Here is a 23,237-nt window from a genome sequence, read left to right as displayed (position 1 = left end):
CGCCGCGCGGCTCCGCCCCTCGCCCCGCCCAGAGGCGGGACTTCCCTTGGCGCCCGGAAGGAGGAGGAGCGTCGCCCGTCCGGACTTGGGTACCTGGGCGGAGGCGGAGGCGGAGGCGGAGGCTGAGGCTGAGGCTGAGGAGGTTTGAAAGGTGAGAGCGCAGGGGCGGTGCGCGCTCCCTCGGGGCGGGGACTCGCTTTTGCTCCGGCTGCTGAGGATTTGTTGGAGGGGCGGGGGAAGCCGCTCCTCTCCGCCTGCAGGCGGAAAACGTTCCCGCGGGCGCGCTCGGGGTGGGCGGGACTGCTTCCCGCACTGCGCTTCGCGTGCCTAGCGCGCCGCGGGGCCCGGGCTGCGACGGGCTTGTCGCTCGCTCATTCCGCGAAGGGGAAGTGGGCCGGCCGGATGCACGGGACGCGGAGGGTGACTTCGCGCGCTCTTCTGGTCTTTCCAGATCTCGGTTGCTTTCTGGGGGTCGAGCGCCTGTAAGCTCTGGGGGTCTGTGACGTCCCGCGCGCGTCCTCGCCAAGCCGTGTCGGAGGGTCCCGCGTTCCAGCTGCGGCGCCCTTCCCATCAGGTGGCGAGTGGCGGTCGGGCGGGCTTGCTGCGCCAGGCGTCTGTGTCCCGCGGAGGAGCCAGGTTTGTATCACGAGATACAACCAGAGTATCTGGTGTTGCACTCTGCTGTTAGCTCCCGAGAGGCTCTGTTTCTTCCTCAACCCCTCAGCCCTGCTGAATTTAGCGAACCATCTTCAGGGTTATAGATTTCGATGAATGCTATAGTAGTCTGGGATGCCAGCTGGCAGGATTCACTCTATGCGAAATTGTGGAACACTGAACGGTGAGCCTAAGTGGGGGACATTAGCTTTTTCTATATATTTCTTGCTATTTTCCTACTTGTGTCGTGTAGTGGTGCCCTGTTTTCGTGGAAGAACTATGATGCATTTGTTCCCAGCAATATGATAAGAGCAAAAAAAAAAAAAAAAGGAATCATATTCTGGGAGCCCTTAAATCATGTATTACTCTGGCTTGTTTAGATGTTCCTTTCATGAGATTGTGAGCTCCATGGGGGCTGAGACCATGTGGTTGAATTCTTCGAGAAACGCCCCAGCTCCGAATTGGTGCCCGCGCATACTGTGTACATTCAGTGCTTTGGTTTGTCACGGTTTCCTCTTCGAACTGGCATACAAAAGGAAACCTTAAGGAGGGGTAGGTAATGTTTTTCAGATAGGGCATATCCCTTCAGGTGGAATTTCAGGTAATGGTGGAGGTTCCACTGACCTTCAAATTTTTAATTTTTAAACTACCACCTACATTTTCATAGGGCAAGTGGATGATTCCTAGAATAAATCTTTTTTTTGATGAATTAACCTCAAAGTCTAGAATAAAGGTTATTTCTTCTGATGAGAAATTCAGGTAGCATCAAAGTACCCCGTTTAGTTACCCCAGTGTTAGCGAAAGATCACACGCCTTATGGGTTATTGCCCTGACATTGTTTGGCAGAAAAGATAGTAAATGCATCTTAAGTGATTTTCACCATGAAGCACAAAGATGTGATAGTACTGATAATCTTCATTCACTTACTTAATGCTTTCTGTTTGGAGCTTCTATTTTTCTCTTTGCCTAAAAGGTTAGGTATCATTAAAATTTTGCTTAAACTTTGATTTCAAGAAATTGAGTGTATACTCAGCCTATATAGAAATTACATCCATTTGCCTGGACTGTTTTCTGAGTGAATTCTCATGCTCAAGAGATGTTTTACCCATCAACCTTTCATTTCTCTCCTCAGGTTCAGTTCACTCACCTTTTCCCTCTGTCATCCTTCTCTCCCCAGCTCACAAAGTAAAAGTATCCACAATTTTAAAAAAGAGCCAGCCATAATCAAATTATCTTTTTCAATGACAGAATTTTTGACATAATATATTGACATAAACAGCAGTTTTGGCATATGAAAGAGGCCCTGGAAATTTGGCACTTGGCCAAATGAAATTTTGTTTAGGTAAAGTTTGCCTCCTCAATATTCAACACTGAAGTTTTCCAAAATCAATTTTTTCTCACCAGAGACTACCTTTCTTTGGAATCTTTACATTTGGATTCAATGGGGAATCCCTTAAATTTTGTAATCAGTGTTGTCAGTAAGGTGGTAGAGGGAAGCCTTCAAATTTTCATCTCTGTTGCACATTCTTGTTTTGCGTTTTGGATAAATAATTTTTAGAAGTTTTTGGCCTAACTCACATGCTCAGTTACATAATTGAAAAAGCATGTTTGTAAACTTACTCAGACTATTTTAATGATTATTTTTTGAAACTAAAATTTAGAATGAATGACAGATACAATAATGACTTTTTGAGAGCATAACTTTTCCTACTTTGTACAAATATAATATTGGCAGCAGTCATTGTGTAACGCTGGACTGGGAATCAGAAGACCTGGTTTCTAATCCCTGTTCTGTCACTAACGAGCTGTGTGATCTTTGGTAAGTCATTTAAACTCTATGTCCTTGGCTTTGACTTTTATAATTGAAGATAGATGATATCTTCCTCCTAGGATCGTTGTCAGGACTTTAAAATATATCTGAAAATGCCCTGAAAATACATAAAGGGTGTTTTAATAGCTTAACTCTGTGGCAGTCACAGGTATTTGTATAGTGTGACATTCTTAGTTGTTTCTACCATTGTAAGAGTCACCTCTTGATACGATAAATAGCTGTTTTTCACATGGTACAGTTTTGTGAGATAAACATGTAGTGTGTATGAAACTGCTTTTGAGTACTAATAAAAGGCATCTTTTACTTTAATGTTCCAGCAGGCCACTCTTTTGTGTATCTGCTGAGGCCATATTTGTCTTTGGTTTTCATAAATTTTTTTTCCATTACTTCTCCCAATTCAGAGAGATTTTTCTAAAACAGCCTTACCTTCTTATTACAGTGAAAAGTACATATACAGTTAGCTTGTACAAATTTATAACTATATGTGCTTAAAAAATCCTTCTTTGTACTACATGGCTTCAAAATACAACATGTATAATTTTACCTAGTGCTTAATAAAAAGAAACAGTAATCAGTTTAAAACTTGAAAGAGAAACTGGGTGGACATATTTTGAAGCATTATGGAGTACAAAAATCCATACTTTGTAAAGCAATATAGAGATCTTCGAAAAAGTACAGTTTTATTCTTCGCTTATTTTAATACATATCTTCTGTAAGATGCAATCTGAGTAATTTCAAATAGCAGAATATTTGGTCTATGGGCTAGGATTTGTTCTATTGCTATTACAATGCTGAATATATCTTGTAGCAGTTACTGTATGAGATTGCCTACATTATAATTTCTTTTGTATAGTCTTAGCAACTGTTCTTATTTTGTATGAGTTGTTACCATTTTAGAAGCAGTTACATTGTTTTATAAACATAACAGAATCTGTACAATCAAATAGGTGATATCTCTCTCCCCCACCAAATAAAAGTAATCATCTCGGGGAGCCATAAACTTGGTTCAGTAACACTTCCATTGCTCAAAAAAGATGTGACATTCTAGTCTTGGAATGTCAGTTTGTAGCACATTTAAAAAATATCTTTAATGGTAGTTAGTCTTCATCTTTTCAAATTAGATTTAATTTCTGGAAGCTAGTAACAGTCCCTTCTGACTAGGACAAATGAATAAAGTGGATATTTAAGCCTCTCTTTGGGATAAAAAACAAAGTGTGAGTATTTTCATATTTTTTGAAAGTATGGTTTTCAGAAAATCTCCAGAATATTCTGTGCCATGGTAGAAATATTAGAACAATCAACCTCATAAAGTGATTTCTTTAAAGGAGGTAGCACACAGTTAAATACATAAGTTCTTACATGAGTGTTTTGAGGTCATCTTATTGCATTGTGATCATATTTCTCTTTTCCTTAGCAGCCGTAGAAGTGTATGTGTATATATATATATATATATTACTGTTTTTCTAGTTATCTTGTTTCTAATTGTTCCTTTATACTTGTGATGATTTTGATGGTGCTCCTAGTGGCTCAGTGTTAAAGACTGCCTGCAGTGCAGGAGAGCCAAGTTCAATTCCTGGATCGGGAAGATTCCCCTGGAGAAGGTAATGGCATCCCACTCCAGTATTCTTGCCTGGAGAATCCCATGGACAGAGGAGCCTGCCGGGCGGTAGTCCATAGGATCACAAAGAGTCAGACACAGCTGAGTTAACTAACATTTTCACTTTGTTTCACCCTTTTCTGAATCAGAAGCTTAGAGCATTTGTTTTCCTTCCAAATACTGTACTCTGGTTCGCCATTCAACTGTTTTTTCACCCATGTTACTGGATTGTTAGTAAGTTTTCTATTGGATTATGTTGTACCTTTAGTTTTTAATGGTTTAAGCCATTACCATTTTACTGAAGTATATAAAGACTGAAATCTTAGTAGATAAGTTATCGCTCAGTTTTGCACCACTGACTTTTTATGTCTATTACTATTCTATAACTTTCTTCATACATATGATTAATCTTTTGTGTTAAAATTCATTTCTCTGTTCAGAATCCTTCTTTGCTTATGGGAGGAATCGTTCTGTAATGCCACCCTACTTTTCTATCTCAATCCCTTTTTTCCAGCATAAAGCCTGTTTGTGTGTCTTTTTGGTCATACTTACTTACTAAACGGGTTTGTTGTCAGTGCCAAAATTTTTACTTTTATCATTTTTTCCTGCTTGAAATCCCTTTTTCTTTCCTTCTTTCTGTTCAAATTTATCAATTCTTCAGAGGTGTATCAGGTCATAACTGTTAAACAAAATCTTCAGTGAAACACTTGCTGTTCTGATCTACCTGCATCTTTACACTTTTATTGCAGTTACTTTTTATCACTCATTTTGTACTAAATGAATTCTACCTTGTATTTTTCTTAATTATTATGTTTCAGTGTTTTAGTTCTACACATGGATAATAACTGAAGAACAAGACCATGATTTTTGTATGAACCTCTTTCCTTAAAACATACACAGCATAATTCAGAACAGATGTTCGTATGATGCTTTCATAGATGGTCAATGAATTATTTGTTGAATAAGTATTCTGCCATCTTCATGCAGTTATTTCATGTGATTTTACCTTTGTGAACCATTTAATAACATCAAATAAATATAGTCTGTACTACAAATGCGTTCGTTGTTGTAATCTGATTGTCATTATTATATTCCTAATAACTTTATTTTGTAGAAGCTTAAGTGAAAATGGTACATGTTAGAAGACGTGAAACAAGGAGTAATTCTAAAACTCAAGAGCATGAACAGAAATCTCGAGTCGATTGGAGGCGGACTAAAAGAAGTAGTCTCTTGCAATTATGTGAGAGTGATGATGAGCTTGAGAGTGGTGACGAGCTTGAGAGTGATGAAAGTGCTGACAGTAATGAAAGTGTTGACAGTGACGAAGATCCAGACAGTAACAAGGGGCCTGATTGCATTAAGAAGCCAGAAAATGAAAGAGAGCTTAAATTAATTAATGTTGAAGGTGAAGGAAACAACAGTAAGCATCTCATTAACACTGACAACAGTTCAATATATGAAGAAAAGAACAAAACTAGGCATGGAAGTATTGATTTAGCAGATCATGAAAAGGGTTCAGGTCAAGAGGAGGGTGATCTCAGCAAACACACTGGACAAATAACAGAGGAGGATTTAGAAGAAGAACACATCAAGCGAGGGAAGAGGAAAAGGATCTCCTCTGTAATGTGTGACAGTGATGAGAGTGATGACAGTGATATCCTAGTTAGCAAAGTGGGTGTTAAACGTCCACGTAGAGTGGTTGAAGACGAATGTTCTTCAGTGGAGATGGAGCAAAAAAATCCTGAAAAAACTTCAGCCACAAGAAAGCGAGAACAGCTGCAGAAACTGAAAGAACTCTCAAAACAGAGATCTCGTCAGAGACGTAATAGTAGTAGAGAGTTTGAGGTGTGTTATATTTTATTGGTTTTGTTACTGTTTTTAAATTTTTATTTAAATTATTTAACTTTTATAAAAATCAAAGTCCTGAGTCTGTTCTCTTTTGCAGTAATTCTAGAATTTATTTTTTAGTCAAGTATCCTTGGGCATGTTTGGTTGCAGTATTGCATCTAATAATATTTTATTATGAGCCTCATTCCTTCACTGTTTTTTTAGAAATTTAAAGATTTTGTTTTGTATGACTTTTCCCATTTTTTATTTCTACTTATTACCTTAATGTCCATTTTAAACATTTTATCACTTACTGGGGTATGTTATCTTTGTCCTAATTTCAAAAGTTCAACATCTAACATGACAAGATTTTTTTCAACCTTTAAGTATGAAATTATTTTCTACAGATCATTTTTTGTTTCAGACTTGATCTTTTAATTTCACATCCATAGTGACAATTTTAAAGGTACACTTTATTAAAAGATGTTTTAATTTAATTAGGACTCTGAAAAGAAATCCTCCCCCAGCAGTGATGAAAATGATGTTGAGGAGGAAGAGGAAGAAGACAATGATTATGAATCTGGTGAAGATGGAGATAATTATATTATTGATGACTTTGTAGTACAAGATGAGGAGGGTGATGAAGAAAATAAAAGCCAACGAGGAGAACAATTGACTACCTCACAACTGAAATTAGTAAAACAGAATTCTCTTTGTAAGTTAAATATCGAGATGTTTTATGACTTACTCTAATTATTATAGTATATTGAGTATTGAATCAGCCTTTTACTGTCATATTCTAAATCTTTGATTAGGAACTATGGTTTCATTTTCAGGTAACTTTATCTGTCTAATAATAGTTTATTCTAGTGGTTTGTGAGAACCCTTTACTCTTAAAAATAATAGAGAACCCTAAAGAGCTTTTGTTTCTGTGGGTTATTTCTATCAACATCTACCATTGTAGAAATACAAAAGAGAAATTTAAAATATATTTATTAATTAAATGACTTAAAATTCTCATGTGATAAGCTCATTACATGTTAATATAGATAACACTCATGAAAAAATAACTTCTCCAAAAAAATGAGAAGAATGGCATTGTTTCACATTTATATTTAATATCTAGCCTAGTACAGGCAGCTGGATTCTTGTATCAGCTTTTGCATTCAGTCTGTATTGACGTTAAATTAGAGGAAAGCAATTTTGTTTTGTAGAAGTAGATAGCTGGAAAAAGGAGGGTTGTTTTTAAAGCATTTTCAAAATAATTGTGGATATTCTCACTGACACTGCACCAAAATTCAACAAGTTTCTTAAAGAACTTGTTCTTAAGTTTCTTAAAGATTAGTTGCAATTTGGAGTCTGAAAGCATATAAATTAACTTTTAGTACTTACATTTCATTCCATTGATATGTCTTTCAATTTGAATGGATCTTTTACCTATTCATGATTTTGTAACATCATGCATTGGTTCTTTGGAAAATATTGGTTCACTGGTTATATGAAAGTGAAAGTGAAGTTGCTCAGTCCTGTCCAACTCTTTGTGACTCCATAGACTAGCTCGCCAGGCTCCTCTGTCCATGGGATTTTCCAGGCAAGAGTACTGGAGTGGGTTGCCATTTCCTTCTCCAGAGGATCTTCCTGACGCAGGGATCGAACCCTGGTCTCCTGCATTATAGGCAGATGCTTTACCGTCTGAGCCACCAGGGAAGTCTATATACTGGTTATATCTCTCTCTCTCTTTAGTCACTCAGTCGTTTCTGACTCTTGCGACCCCGTGGACTGTAGCCCACCAGGCTCCTCTGTCCATGGGATTCTCCACAGGCAAGAATAGTGGAATGGGTTGCCATTTCCTTCTCCAGGGGATCTTCCCAACCCAGGAATTGAACCTGGGTCCCCTGCATGGCAGGCAGATTCTTTACCAACTGAGCTATGAGGGAATCTTCCATATTTTGACACATTCCACTATATAATATTTTAAAAATCACATTTACTGATATCACCACCAGTATCATCAAAAAATTCTTTAGGTATTGGGAAATTGTCAAGCTCATAGTAGCAAATACAAGTTTTTCAAAATTCTGATCTCTGCTCAAATACCAGTTTTTATCCTTGGTAACAAACACTGTGAGTTCTTGAAATGACAGATTCTCTTTGTTCATTTTTAATAAAATATTTGGCAGATGCCTGAATAACCATAGTTGGTCAACAGTTCTTTCAGGTAAACTTGGTGTTTCAAATAAATCTGAAAAATGAGGCTCCCAACTTAGTTTTAAAAGATGTATATTCAGATTCATGACTTAATATAAATGGTAAGTTTTTACTGCTTCCTCATGGACATTTTTAAATGAAAGTAGCTTTTTTACTGAATACCTAGCAGTGGTGACTATAGTGATTACTAGTAGTATGATTCCACAGCCATGATTCATGTTAAGGAGCCAGCTGCCTTATCCATAGTTACTTTTGCACCATCAGTGACAATGTCAAAATGCAAAAACAACAGATAATTATCTTAATATTAGGGCTTTGACTTCACCGATCCCCTTAAATGGACTTAGAGACTTACAGGGGTCTGTAGACCACACTTTGAGAACCACTGGTGTTATCTGGACTTTTGAAGTGTTACGCAGTGAAACCTGTTAGGAGATTAGAATAATTTATATTTACATATAATAAATAATAGGACCCTAAAATATTAGAGTGTCTTTAAATGTGTATATTATTGTTCTGGTTCCTATAATTGTACATAAATTTAAAGACTGTTACGATGTTTTACAACTGTGGTAGAAACAGGATGTTGGATGAAAATTTTTTTTTCCCTTCAAGAATGCATATTTCCAAAAGGAATTTAAAAGGCATGTTTACTAAAGTTAAGTTTAATATGATTCAATTTAGATACTGTGATTTAAATAGTAGATAGAGATATGAATTAAATTTCAAGAAAATCAAGAAATCAGTTATAGAGATGCCAGTGATAGGCATAGGCATCTGTATGTTGAAAATTAATGAGTGTTTTCTTTATATCAGTAAGCACTGGTTCACATGCCATCAGGACATTTGATCTCAGAGAAAGTCAGTTGGGACGTGTCCCATCATTCTGGATATTAGTATCTAGGATGTGATAGAACATTTACTGAGAGATACCTACTCATAGGGGCTTCCCTGGTAGCTCATTGGTAAAGAACCCACCTGTAATGCAGGAGATGCAGGTTCGATCCCTGGGTTTGGAAGATCCTCTGGAAAAGGGAATGGCAACCCACTCCAGTATTCTTGCCTAGGTAATCCCATGGACAGAGGAGCCTGGTGGGCTACAGTCCATGGGGGTTGCAAAAGATTCAGACATGACTTAGCAGCTCAACAACAACCACACAGTTATAGCCGCTCCAAATAAAAGTCCAGCACATGGAAAGTATCTTAACTCTCTTCTCTACACTTTAATGCTTACCTTTGGTTTTTTAAGGGAAGTTTTAGATTTACTGAAAAGTTGAGTGGAAAGTACAGAGTTTCTATATAACCCATCACACACGGTTGCCCTGTTATTAACATCTTGCATGATCTTGATGTATCTGGTGCAATTGATGAGCCAGTATTGATCATTGATACATTATTAACTGTAGGTCATAGTTTGCATCTAGGCTCACTCTTTGTGTTGTACATTCTGTGGGTTTGAGAAGTGTATACTGATGCAACAGGTATCCACCGTTACAATAACAGAACAGTTTCACTCCTAAAATTATCCTGTTCTCCACCTACTCATCCCTCCCTCCCACCTCTGAACCCCTAGCAACCACTGACCTTTTCAATGTCTCCATAGTTTTGCCTTTGCCAAAATGTTCTTATCATGGGAATCATACAGCATGTAGCCTTTTCAGATTGGCATATTTCAGTTAATAATGCATTTAAATTTCCTCCATGTCTTAATGTGCATGATAGCTCATTTCCTTTTATCACTGAATAATATTCCATTGTATGGATGTACCACAGTTTGTTTATCCGTTCACTTGTTGAGGGATGTTTTGGTTGCTTCCAGGTTTTGGCAATTATGAATAAAGCTGCTATAAATATTGTGTAAAAATTTATCTATGGACATAAGTTTTCAGTTCATTTGGGTAAATATCAGGGAGCCCTGTGCTTGTTTTTAACACTGATCATCTCCACCTTAGAAGGAGATGTACCTAATTTTTATGCAATACATTTTGTCTTTTGTGTTCTTAATTACAGCTTTTCCTTCTGACTCTCTCCTCACAGTCTCCCTTTTCTCAACTGGTAACCGTATTAATTCCTTTCTTCCCTTGAGTTGTCATGTTTTGTTACCTACTGTTCTAAACTTATCTTTTTGTTCAGTTTCCCCCAATAACTGCAAAGCACTGTACTTAGACTGTTACAGCCATAAGTCCAGTGAAATTGCTCTTACTAAAGTTAGTGACAACGTTTAAGTTGCCAAAATGCTCTTTGGTCCTTATGTTAACCTGATATTGCTGTGTGTTTTGCCACTAGCCATTGACAGTTCTCATTTTCAGGTTTTGTGTTTTTTTTAGCTTCTTGTCTTCCTCTTTATAATATTGCATTCCTCTTTTTCCATTTGCCGTGTAAATATTGATGTTTTTAACAGTTTTATCCTCACACTGCCTTCATTTTACTTGGGCTTCAGGCATTCTCTGCCCCATAACTTCAGCCTAATTTCTGGGGAAGTTCCCAAGCTTTTATTTCCAGCACAGACTTCTCCATAGTGTAAGGCCCAATTTTTTAATCTTCTTACTGAACATTTTCATCACAGTGTCTTTCAGACACCTCAGACTCAATATGTACAAATCTAAATGATTAAGAGGGAGCATAAGGAAATTTGGGGTGGTGATAGAAGTTGTGTTTTTCATTGTCTTGGTGGTTACACAACTTTGTGTTTTGGTCATAGAACTGTGCACCAAAAAGAGTGAATTTTATGGTATGTGAAAAAGTAAAACTCAGTAAAGAAATCCAAATGGCCATCCCCACTTTCAAAAAATAACCTAGGTAGTTAATCAACTTGTCTTCTCTTTGTAATGCTAATACACATTAGACCTGCTGACACATTATAGGAACTTATTAGTTGGATGGATGAATGATTAAAATAAACATACCAACTGAAGGTTCCTAAAGACAGAAAAATGTTAAGTATTACTAGATTTATTAAAACATCAGGAAAAACAATGTACATATTTTAAGATGATAATTAATGACTTGGTTAATGTTTTTAATACTTGTTAGTGACTGCCATTTATGAATATAGTAAGTATATGTAATTTTTACATGCCAAGGGATTATGTTCTAAAAGTTGCTGTAAGTTAATACTTACATTAGAAAATCAAAATATATTTTCTCATTAAAGCAATAATCTGTAGGATGAATATGAACACAGTTCTCTGACCTGAGTTAGGTTGGTATTCCCAGATTCATTCTACCGTCTGCCTCAACCTCTATAGGAACACTGACAACTACTCATATTCAACATGTGATCAGAATTTGGGAGAGACATTTCGTAACTCCAAATTCAGTTCTCAATTGAGACCATCAGTGGCATATCCAATTTTACCTTTTTGAAGAGAACAGTTCTACTATAGGAAGACATTTTCTCACTTCCTTGCTGTCTGCCATTTGGCTCTGAGAGGTATGTTCACCTGTAGCACTTTAGAATAGTTTCCTTCCAAATATATGGTTCAAGGACTTAAAGATGATCATAGTATTTTCCTCTTCTCATCAATCCCTATTATTATTTATTCATATTTATTCTGAGACTGCAACTCCCAGAGAAGATATCAAAGGAAGTAAAGGGATGGACTAGCAGTGGCTCATTTAATTCCAGATCTGTATGGTTCACATGGTAATCTGATGCACAGGTAGAGAGGAACACTTTGTGATTTGTAGATATTAAAATTATATTATTTTTCCGGTGCTTTATCATATGTTCACAGTGACAGAGAACCAAATAGTAAATTATCAGAGTACATCTCAGTCTACTAGTGCCTTGGTAGACAAATACTTTCTAGATTACTGGAAGTTAGATTGAGTGAACATTAACTTGGTCTCCACCTAGCAATTAAGCAGAATCATTCTGTCAGTACACTGTATAGGACTAAGACCAATCTCACAACCATTTATGTTAAATATTAAATCCTCTCCTCTGGAGAACTTCTCCTCTTGTTCTAAGATAAATAAAAAATACCTGTAAAATCATATGGCACAAAGGAAAGGTGACGTTACCCTGAAGACCCAAGCAAAAAAAATGCTCATGAAAAAATGTTTCATTAAAGGAAACATAAGAAAATTGTACAAAGCATTTGCCTTGCAATCTTAAGAAAAAGAAATAAATCATAAGGAGAGAACAATTTGAGATGAAAGGGAAGTAGTTAAGGATAAACTGCCAGAAAATGAAAAGTATAAAATCGGAAATGAAGTATATATTGGAAGCAGTAGAGAGCCGAGTTAGCGGTTTAGAAATCTCATCAATAATATGTAGGTTAAACCCAAGAAGTTTCTAGTGTAAAGAGGGAAAAACATTTCTGCCGAGAAGATAACATAAAGGAATAGAAATGAAGACACTTTCACAAATTCTTAGCTGGGAAAATAACAAATGAAAATCTAAAGAAAATTATATAACCTTAGATATGAAAAAGGAAATTTGAATGTACTAAAAAGGCTTACCTTGTTTTTGGATATAAAGAGGTGCAGATGTGAGTTCAAAGGTATGATAGAAGAAAACATAACTTGAGTTGCCAAATGCAGTTGTTTGTGGCAGATTAAAGAGTCTCACATCCTAAGTTGATGAAAAAGATTTTCAAATAGGCATATGAAGGAAATATGTTTGTGGTTACAAGTGTAAAGAAAAAGTTCTCTAACCATTAGAGTTATAAAAATGGCCTAATATTAGGTGCCATATTAATGTGTTACATATATCAAAAGAAATAATAATTTCAATAGATTCTTTAAAAGTACTTGATAAAATTCAATGCCCACACCTAATTTAAGTCTTAAAAATAGTATGACCATATGTCCTTTACATAACAAAGAATATCTTTACTGAAATCCAACATTGTAATGAAGCGCTAAAGATATTCTCTTTAAAGAACAAGACAATAATATTGCATGCTTTGTTCTAGATGTTTTCAACAATGCAACAGACACAAAAGTAAAATAAGAAATACAACTACGGAAAAGGAAAATACATATATTACTGAACATAATATGACTACATATACAAGCTATCAGTTTCTGACTTACTTAACCACAGATACAAAAGTTGAGAGAAAGGATGTGCATATATTGAGAGCAGGAGTAGAGACAGCATCTATTCCCATATTTTTCCTAAGTTCTTTTTTCTCTAAATAGATGGACACCTGTTAGAATAGAAAAAGGGTTCCTTTTATTGCTCTGCCCCTGCCCTTTTACTCTGGGCTCATATCTCCATTTGACATGAAAGTACACCAACAATCCATGTGCCTCTACCAAACAGAATACTTATAAACCTCTCTTGGTTCTAGAAATAAACTTAGCACTAGCAAGACCACATCCTCCTCAGAGTTAAGGGAGAAAGCAGTCAGTGCCCAGGAATTTGCAAACAGTATCTCTCTCTCCAGCTCTGTGATTTTCCAGGAAGCTCATGTTCCTTAGAAAAAGGTCTCAAGAATGACTAATGCACAATAAATGCATAACATTCAATAGTTTTCTTATATACTGTCAATAATTATTTAGAAGATATAATGTGGGAAAATTCCATTTACTCTAGTGAACAAAATAGCTACTAGGCCTAATCTTAAGAAGAAAAGCATAGCTTTATAGGTACAGGGATAAAGTTTACTGTGGAATAGAAAAGGAAATGTGAGTAAAAGAGATAAGAATGCTTATGGGAGGTATTAATAAATTATACAAGAAGTTCTGTCTTCTGAATTTCTTTCATTCAGAAGCTTTGTGAACACAGTCTTAAAGTTTGCTTGGAAGAACAAATGTATGAGAATAAATAACATTTTCAAACTTGCCCCCACCAGATAAAAAAATAATTATAAAATTTCAGTAAGTAAAGGAATAGTACTGAAGTGAGAAAACAGAATCAGTAGTGGGAAGGTCAGATGCTAAATAAAATCTTAGCATATATGTGAAATGCATGATAAAGGATGCACAGAAAATCAACAGAAGGACTAAACCGACTGATGATTGAATATGGGGGAGTTGATTACCTTGTAAAAATAAAAATGCCTAAACATGAATATTGTTGATTTTCTCCTGTATCCTTTTGAATTTTTTTGTAATCAAGGAGGAAGTTTTAAACAGTATTCCTGGGGTATCCTATAGAAACCCATCCAACATAGGGATTAAAATGATGAGAAAAGCTCTGGAGGAGGTCAGGATTTGGCTCTGCTTCTATCTAGTTGTGTAAGCTTGGATAAATTATTTCATCATCATGAGTGTCATGAATCCTAAGATAAAGGATTAATCCTAACATAAAGGATTTGAGTTTTATTTTCTTCAATTTCCCACCCAACTCTAAAATTACACATTCTGAAGTATGAAAGGATCACATCTAACTACCATGCAAAATGATATCTTTGTAGGGGATTGTAACATGAAATCTAGAGTCAGGTTGTCTGTTCCAGCCTTGGTTCCAACATTTACTGGTTCTGTCATCTTTGGGAAGTTTTTCATCCTCTCTGTATCTGTTTCCTCAATGAGAAATAAACTGAGATTATTGATATTACCTTGTAGGTTTGTTGTCAGAAATAAAGCAGTGTATGCAAGTGCATAAAATGTTGCCTGGCCTTTACCTGCTCAGTAATATTTTTATTCAGCTTGAGAAAAAATTATTCCAGGAGCATAATTCCACCACCACCTACCCATCCATTCAAGCACAATAAAATCAAGGCCCTCCTCCTGATTCTTGTGAAGGAGATTCTGACACACATGAGTAGGAAAGGCTTGCTGTGTTTAGAAGAACTCCTCAGATAATTCTGATCTCTGCCCTATTCTTTCACTCCCAATCTTAAACACTATTAGCACTATCTTTGAAATAGAGCATCAGTTATTCAAAGTCTGTAACAGATGAGTAACACTGGGCATTAGCATATTTAAGACTGATGATAGATTCAGTGGAATAAAAATTTTTAATTCTATTTCAGTTTTTTGATAGTTAAACACATGTGAAGGAGGGTCCATTTGATTTTTTTTCTCAACACAACAGTTACTATTTCCAGAACATCTTTCACCTAATTCAGTTTGGGATGTGCTAGACAGAATTTAAATTCATTTTAACACTCATAAATCAAGTATGTACCAACACTATACTTTTATCCCCAAAGGTTGGTGAAAGTCTAGTCGAAATTGAATACTATTAAACTATCACTTCATTTTCCAATTGTATTCATAATGGCTATTGTTAGTTTTTTTGAAATTTTCAATTAAACATAGGCTTTTAAAGCCTATGGTCCCCAGTGCAAATTATATGCTATTATCCAGTAGTTTTATTACTGCTTTATTTTGACAACTCTAGTACCTCAATAAGGTGTTTTCTTAAAGATGGTTGCATACTAAAAGTTTCCCTGAAGTCTAAGATTTATACAACCCTTTTAGTAACTAAAATGTAAATTAAAAGATTTCTTCATGTTAAATTTCATCTTTATTTCAACTGAAATCAAAGTCAGAATCACTCATGGATGCTAATACTATTGATCAGTTTTATTTTGCTTTAATCCCTTGTTGAGCATCGTCTACTTTTCTGGAAACACTCAAGCAGTTGTTAATGTCTTCACAATGCCCAGAGCAGGGACAGGTGTTCTTTGATGACAGCTTGGATCAAAGAAGGGGTCGTGTTTGACAGAGAACACTTCCACAGCCATAGTAAACCTTGACCCAAGAGAAATGGGAAACAGTAGGAACCTTCTCTCTCATCATTTCGCCTGACCCACCACAAGAGATGATTCCGTGGGCCAAACTGAGTTAGTGGGAAAGTAAAAGCCTACTTTCCCACTAACTCAGTTTGGCATGAAAAAGAGGAGACATAACTTTTCTTAATTGATGTGGAAAATCCTAAAGCTGTGACATCAGAAAGGATATTGAGTTTTTGTAGCCATTGTGGTTCTGGCTAGGGTAGCAATTTCCTGAACAATTTCATATGTAACATATTTTAGAGATAAGGAGTAAGAGAGGAGTTCATTCACATACTGAGCAATCTGCCGTTAGAGGTTTTCTTCCTTGCTGTAATTGTCAAGTTGATAATTAAATTTGAGTGCATAGGGGATGATTTTGATTTTTTCTACAAAATATCTTAATATTACCTGAATAGTTTTCCCTTAATAAGTTTGAAAAGTGAAGATGATTTGAAATAAGAACTTGAAACTTTGGATTATAAGTCAGTAAATCTGGAAAATGGAGATTTTCTCAGTGACTGGGCAAATCACTGAGCCAGCTAGAAAATTAGAATAATTAAGCAATTTCAATTTATAGCATTAATTTCTTAGCCTTGGAGAAGGGAACCCATTGTATTCAGATAACTGTTTTGTCTGCCAGATTCTAATATTTATTTTAAATTAATTTCAGATTCTTTTAGTGACCACTATACTCACTTTGAAAGAGTTGTGAAGGCTCTTCTGATCAATGCTCTAGATGAATGTTTTCTGGGAACATTATATGGTAAGTTAATAATATAAATGGAGCAATCAGGGTTTTTTTTCCAATTTTTAAACAATCTTATTGTTCTATATTTGTATGTGTATATTAAATAAAACTAAGGATACCCAATCTTAAGGCCCTCCAATTGTTCTGTCTAGGATCAGCTACACCAAAAGTCCATTCACATCGCAAACTTGTTAGTGTTTATTATTTGTGATATGTGAAAGTACAAAAGAAATATTTTCCCTCTCCTTTGAGAGTTCCACAGTAAACTTGAGGATATAGGGCATATATTAATAAAGCAATAGGGTAACAACATACTTGCATTGTCCCAGCCTAAGCGCTAAGCTCCTTTAATTTCACCAAAAGTTATATGCTTTTTTATGCTTTTGTGCCTTGCTGTTTCTCATTAGAGTATAATCCTTTTCTACTCTAGATTTTCTAAGCGAGTGTAATTTCCACTATGAACGTTATCTGTGACCCACTTAATATTTCTCACTCCCTCATCTATGCTGTTATCCTGAATATGGTGGCACTGATATATATGCACTTCTCAAATGTATTGAAACTGTATTTTTGCCTTCCTCCCTTCTTCAAGAGTGTGGGAAGAACCATACTTTCTATATACATACCCCTTGCATCTAGCTCAGAATCTGGCTCTTAATAAAGACTATAAATAATGCTGAATATCTACCTACATGCCTAAGCAAGATTTCATTCAAACTTGATTGAACAAATATCCATTGAGTGTCTACTAAGGGCCAGGCATTATTTGAGAAAAACTGCAGGAATACGGCAGTAACTATATGACATAGACAGATCTTGCCCTTGTGTTGCTTGAAGTCTCTCTTGAAGTTGGGAGAGACAGACAATGAGTAAACAAATATATAATATGATATGATGTCAGCTAGGGATTAGTTCTTGAAAAATTACAAAACAGGATAAGGAGATCAAGAGTATATAGGACAGGAAAGTCTGTGTTAGATTGCTCAAAAAGGTCTCCCAAGTGTTATCTTGTGAACAGAAACCTGAATGAAGTGAGGGAGGAAGCAATGCATGAATCTAGCAGAGAGCACAGCAAGTGTAAAGAGCCTTAGAAAAGAATAAGTTTGAGGTGTTCAGGGAACAGTTAGAGGGCCTGTGTGGTTTCTTCCATTCCCTAATACTCTGATGGAATGATTTTCTTTTTTTTTTTTAATTTAAAATGTTTCTAATCAACCAACCAAGTATCTGCTTAAAGCTATGGGAAGAAATCTTTATTCCATTGTTTAAATATTTTATAAGGGCAAAGTGATTGTTTTTGTTGGTGTTGTTATTGTCCCCCTGAACAGATGGCACCAGGCAGAAATCGTATGCACAAGATATGTTGACTTCTCTTCATTATTTGGATAACCGCTTTGTTCAGCCTCGTTTAGAGAGTTTAGTCTCTAGAAGTCGTTGGAAAGAGCAATACAAGGTATACAGTTTTACTTGTTTTTGAACCTCTGGTTGAGGGTGGGGTGGGATAGAAGTGGCAGTCTTCTCGGGATTTCAGTAACCAGTCACACTTCTTTAACTCATCTTCTAAATTTAATCTTCTAAATTATTAGCATTTTTCTTTGTTAGATAATCAGCTTGTTTCTTGTCTCTTCTAAGGTTATAATTGTTTTAATCATTCCCACTTGTTATATCTATCCAATAATTAAGTAGTTATAAATGATAACTTTAAAACATCTCTAGGGCTTAACCCATCTGGTAAAATGAGGAACTTGTCTCACAGGATGTTAACTATTTCAGTAAAAAGAGTTCCACTGTTAAAGAAGGTCGAGAAACAGTAGGTTTAACTTAACTGCTGGAGGGCTTTTCAAGAAGCATTAATGTGTGAATTTATACTGTAAGTCTTCTAGAGGGCAATATAGAATATAATACTTTCAAATTTGTGTTTTACTATGAGGCTCCTTTTCATAAAATACCTATTATTACCTTCTAGGATATTGGTTCCCATAATATAATTAGGGAAGCCCTGACCTACGTGGTCTTTGACATCTTTCTCCACCTTAAGATTTTGTAATTCTATCAATTTAGGAGAATATTCTTTTTAATTTATAAGATCTAATTGATTCCATGTTATCCCCCTAGATTTCTGTTTTATCATCTCTAATAGTACAGGCTGTCTTATATGATTTACAAGACTTTTTTTCCTCCCTACTTCTAACTTTTTATCTTTTAATAATTAGCAAGAAGAAAAAGGCAAGATAGTAGAAGTTCAAGTTCCATATAGTCTTTCTAGCACCTAAATCATTAGCTACTCTACCTCATTTGTGTCAGGAGATTTGGCTTCATCCAGTGCCTGTTCAGGCTTGTATTACTTGAAGATAAATTAGCTACAGATGGTTTAGGTTTAAGGGACAGTTATGGGATTACAAAAAAAAAAAAAAGAGAAGACTTCAATTTGGAGGATAGATTGAGTTTAGGGGGCTTCCCTGGTGGCTCAGCTGGTAAAGAATCTGCTTGCAATGTGGAAGACCTGGGTTCAATCCCTGGGTTGGGAAGATCCCCTGGAGAAGGGAAATGCTACCCACTCCAGTATTCTGGCCTGGAGAATTCCATGGACTGGATAGTCCATGGGGTCACAAAGAGTCGGACACGATTGAGTGACTTTCACTCAGTTGAGTTTAGAGTCACCATGTATTTCTTTTTGACTTTGAGTGATTTTAACTTCCATGAATTCCAGTTTCTTCCTCTGATAGAGAAAATACTTACCCACTTTAAAGGAAAATATTTACTAATTTTTAAGGTAAAGTACATGGCACAACTTTTAAGATATGGTATAATATATATCGTTGTCTTTAATAGAAATAAAAGCATATTGATCATTTAATTTTGCCAAGTAATTTATATGCAAAGTAAAATATCTTATCTGACCTTCAGAGTAACCCCCCAAGAAAGGTACTACTATTTCCTCTATTTTAGAAATGAGAAAATTGTGACCCAGAAAAACTGAATAATGTAAGGTTACACAGCTAATATTAGTCAGGCCATTGTTTGAACCAAGCACAAACCTTAGGTCTAGGGTTTCTCAGACTTCAAAGCCCATCAATTCTGCTGTAATATGTTTTGCATACTATGATAGGTTATGTGGAATTTGGATAACCCACTGTTGAAATAATAACTGTAAGTTACAAGATAATATTAGCTTAAAAATTTAGACACATAGATAATCAATTCAGTACGATCTTGTTCAAAATAAGTTAAGTTATGCTGCGAAAAATAAATAATGTGACAAAGTAAAGCAGCAACGGAAACCTCAACAGCTTAACTAAGCAGAGTTCATTCTTCACTTGTGTGTTCGCTGTGAGTCGGCGGGGGCGCTCTGTCAGTGGCCGTCATTCAGGGAGCCAGGCTGGCGGAACTCTCATCTTGGGCTGGGCTGTGAGTTCCCGAGGAGCAGGAGGGGGCAGGTGGCTAGTCACCTGTTGACTCTGAGTGTCAGCCCGTAGTGACACATGTCATGAAGTACCATGAGGTCAGAGAAACACTAAAACGCACAAGACAATGTTGTTGTGAATTATAAATGTAAAAAGGAAACTCCACTGTATACTTAATTACTGTCAGGCTGATAGAGAATACAGATTAGTGACCTTGTTAATATGCTCATTGTGTGCAGCTCAGATACTGTGGTAAGCTAATCCACACTACTAATTAGAATAGGAGTGTCTAGCACAGGCCTAGAGCCTAAGCAAAACTGCTCAAGCACAAGTAATTTCACAGCTTAATAAAGCTTATTTATGAATGCCAAATATTTTCTCTGTTTGTTCATTGCTAACTCAGCTATTAGACTGGCCATAGCAATACTGGCAACCTAGCAATCCTAGTTCAAACTTGTTTGTTTTCATAGTACTTTAGTAAGCAACTATAGGAGAATTGAATTATTTCTGGGATATTTTGTGGAAAATATAATTCATGCAATGGAGACTAAATGTGATCTTGTTTTTTTCTCGATTTTTATTAACCTAAATGAACTGATCTTTTAATTATATTATCCTGAATTTTTTTTCTGCTCATTCTTTCCTATTTTAACTAATCACAACATCTGGAGATAAGAAGAGAGATAAGATGTAAATTAAAACCTTAGTAGTAACTTAGAAGTTTGAGAGAAATGAAGCTAGTTTCTTTCTTCATCTGATTTCTTTTCAACAGCCTAAATTATAAATTTATTTTTAAAATTTAAATGTATCTTGTCAAACACCTCCTGTGTGCTAAATACTAAAGTGAGACATACCAGTGTGTTTTGCTCTTACATCTTATTCTATTATTATGATTCCTATTCTTAGTTTTAGTTTGGTTGGGCTCTTATGTTTTATTTTGTTGTTGTCTTTCTTATCCTTTAAAGTTTCATTACATTTTGAAATTATTTTCAGGAGCGAGTAGAAAATTATTCTAGTGTAAGTATCCAACCGAAGAATCCTGAGAACTGTTCCTGCCAGGCTTGTGGGCTGCATCGCCACTGTACATACTCGGTGCATTTATCAGGAAAGCTGTATAACACCAGGACCATGGAGACAGATGATTTCATGTCACACGATAAACAGGTATTTTCCCCCCCCCTCATTTTAATTCTCAAAAATTAGAATTTTCACTAAATAAGCCTGCACAGTTAACCCTAAGTTCTTTTCACAAATGGAGAAAGCACCAGGAAAAGAAAAAAGAGCACGGGGAAAGAGTGTGCCATTTTTTAATGTGAAAATGTGTATTATACAGCAGATTCACTCTAAATTCAGTCAGGTACTGAAATCAGTGCATATTGTCTAAGTGTGCTTCACCCAAACTAGGTGAGGGTGAGGGGTGTGAGGGAGAGGGGACAAGGATGAAAGGGAGGTAACTGAGCCAGAGGAGGCAGAAATCCTTTTTGAATCCCAAGGAGAATTTGACCCCAATGGAAATTTTAGGGCAGATCATCTACCAAATTGACAATCTACAAACAAATAATTAAAGATGCCTATAGATGGTAAAGAGTCTGCCTGCAATGTGGGAGACCAGGTTTGATACCTGGGTTGGGCAGATCCCCTGGAGGGAGGGCATGGCAATTCACTCCAGTATTCTTGCCTAGAGAATCCCATGGACAGAGGAGCCTGGCGGGGTACAGTCCACTGGGTCGCACAGAGTTGGATACAAATGAGTGACTAACACTTTGAAATTCACCCCAATAATGAGGTTTGAAGGAAAACTGTGCTTCAACTTACACTACATCAGAAGTGTTTCAGAGCCTAGAACCATCTCTGTATATTTAAAGTACTATTAATTTTGAATGAATAGACAAAACAGAAGAAAATATTTGAAATATTTGAAGAAAAGTATTTGATAAACAAGAGCAGAACAGTGCATGTGAAGACAGAAAAAAAAAGATGCAGATGCAGACTACTATTTATTTTTTTACTCTTTGTAAAATGATTACAAGTACAAAAAATAATAAAATTGAGAGCTTTCTCTGGACTTCCCTCTGTGGATTCCTCATCCACTGATACAGAGGACCAACTGTATCTTTATTTTAAAAAATCCATATCTACATGGGTCCATGCAGTTCAAGTGTATGTTGTTCACGGTTTAACCATACTATTTTTACACCTGTGGTTGGTTTAATCTGCAGATAGAGAAGCCCAAATGTAAGACTTGGGCAGCTGTGGATTTTGGCATCAGGGAGGGTCCTGGAAGCAACCCCTGAGGAGAGTGAGGGGTGGCTGTAGTTTTAGCTACAACAGTCTTGGATAGGGTACTGAGATCAGAACCCTGGACCACCAGCTTGTGGTGATACCTAAGGGCATTAGAGAAGAAGGAAATCACCTGGAGGAAAGAGACATGCGATCTGAAAGGCAGTCAGGAGTACTAACAAGTTTTTCAGTTTTGCCCAGAGTCTGTCCAGACTCCTCAAGACACTTAAGATCCAGTGAGAAGAAGCATTAAGTTTCAGGCAGATGGCCATGTGTAATAAAAAAGGTGAAAAGTGAAAGTGTCAGTCGCTCAGTGAGTCCGACTCTTTGCGACCCCATGGACTGTATGGCTCCTCTGTCCATAGAATTCTCCAGGCAAGAATACTGGAGTGGGTAGCCATTCCCTTCTCCAGAGGATCTTCCCAAGCCATGGAGTGAACCCAGTTCTCCTGCACTGCAGGCAGATTCTTTTACCATCCGAGCCACCACGTGTCATGCATCCATGCAGAGAACAGGCCGAGAGGGAGTAGAATCCCTTAACTCAGCTTGTTGCACTTAGGGTTTTAGCTGTGCTTTGTCGCTCAGTCGTGTCCGACTCTTTGCGACCCCATGGACTGTAGCCCGCCAGGCACCTCTGTCCGTGGGATTCTCCAGGCAAGAATGCTGGAGTGGGTTGCCATGCCCTCTCCAGGGGATCTTCCCAACTCAGAGATCAAACCCAGGTCTCCTGCATTGCAGACAGATTCTTTACGTCTGTGCCACCAGGGAAGCCCAGTGTTCTTAGAGATCTGGGAATAGACAGTAGATTTCTTCCCATCCTTCCTCTTTCCTTGAAGATATTTTCTTTTTCTTCTCCATACTTTAATTTCTTTAAGGAACTGGTTGCTTCTCTGTATATGAGGGCCTAAAGAAATACCTCAAAAAGCTACCCACAGTGTTAAAAACCTGTTAAAAATGTGCGTAATGCATGTTTCATTGTATTTCCTTGCTTTAGTTTGTTAAACAGTGTTAA

General features: G+C 36.7%; 1 protein-coding gene across 9 annotated transcripts in view; it reads left to right on the top strand.

Moving 5' to 3' along the window:
• Positions 1-58: 58 nt before the first annotated feature.
• CCDC82 (coiled-coil domain containing 82) overlaps positions 59-23,237 on the top strand; it is a 31,760-nt gene continuing 8,581 nt past the window's right edge. Inside the window, exons 1-8 of one of the 9 annotated variants that reach the window (XM_020891899.2) lie at positions 59-151; positions 452-636; positions 2,390-2,473; positions 5,197-5,927; positions 6,411-6,624; positions 16,467-16,559; positions 17,870-17,994; positions 20,939-21,109. In XM_020891899.2, coding sequence (XP_020747558.2) covers positions 5,211-5,927; positions 6,411-6,624; positions 16,467-16,559; positions 17,870-17,994; positions 20,939-21,109 — 1,320 coding nt within the window. In that variant the 5' untranslated portion in view covers positions 59-151; positions 452-636; positions 2,390-2,473; positions 5,197-5,210. The other 8 variants (XR_002313594.2, XM_070473661.1, XM_020891903.2 and 5 more) reach the window with 8 other exon arrangements.

This window comes from Odocoileus virginianus, chromosome 10 (genome assembly GCF_023699985.2).
Source record: "Odocoileus virginianus isolate 20LAN1187 ecotype Illinois chromosome 10, Ovbor_1.2, whole genome shotgun sequence".
NCBI classification, from domain to species: Eukaryota; Metazoa; Chordata; class Mammalia; order Artiodactyla; family Cervidae; genus Odocoileus; species Odocoileus virginianus.
The sequence above is the reverse complement of the archived record's forward strand: the minus strand, read 5'-3'. Positions and strand labels throughout refer to the sequence as shown.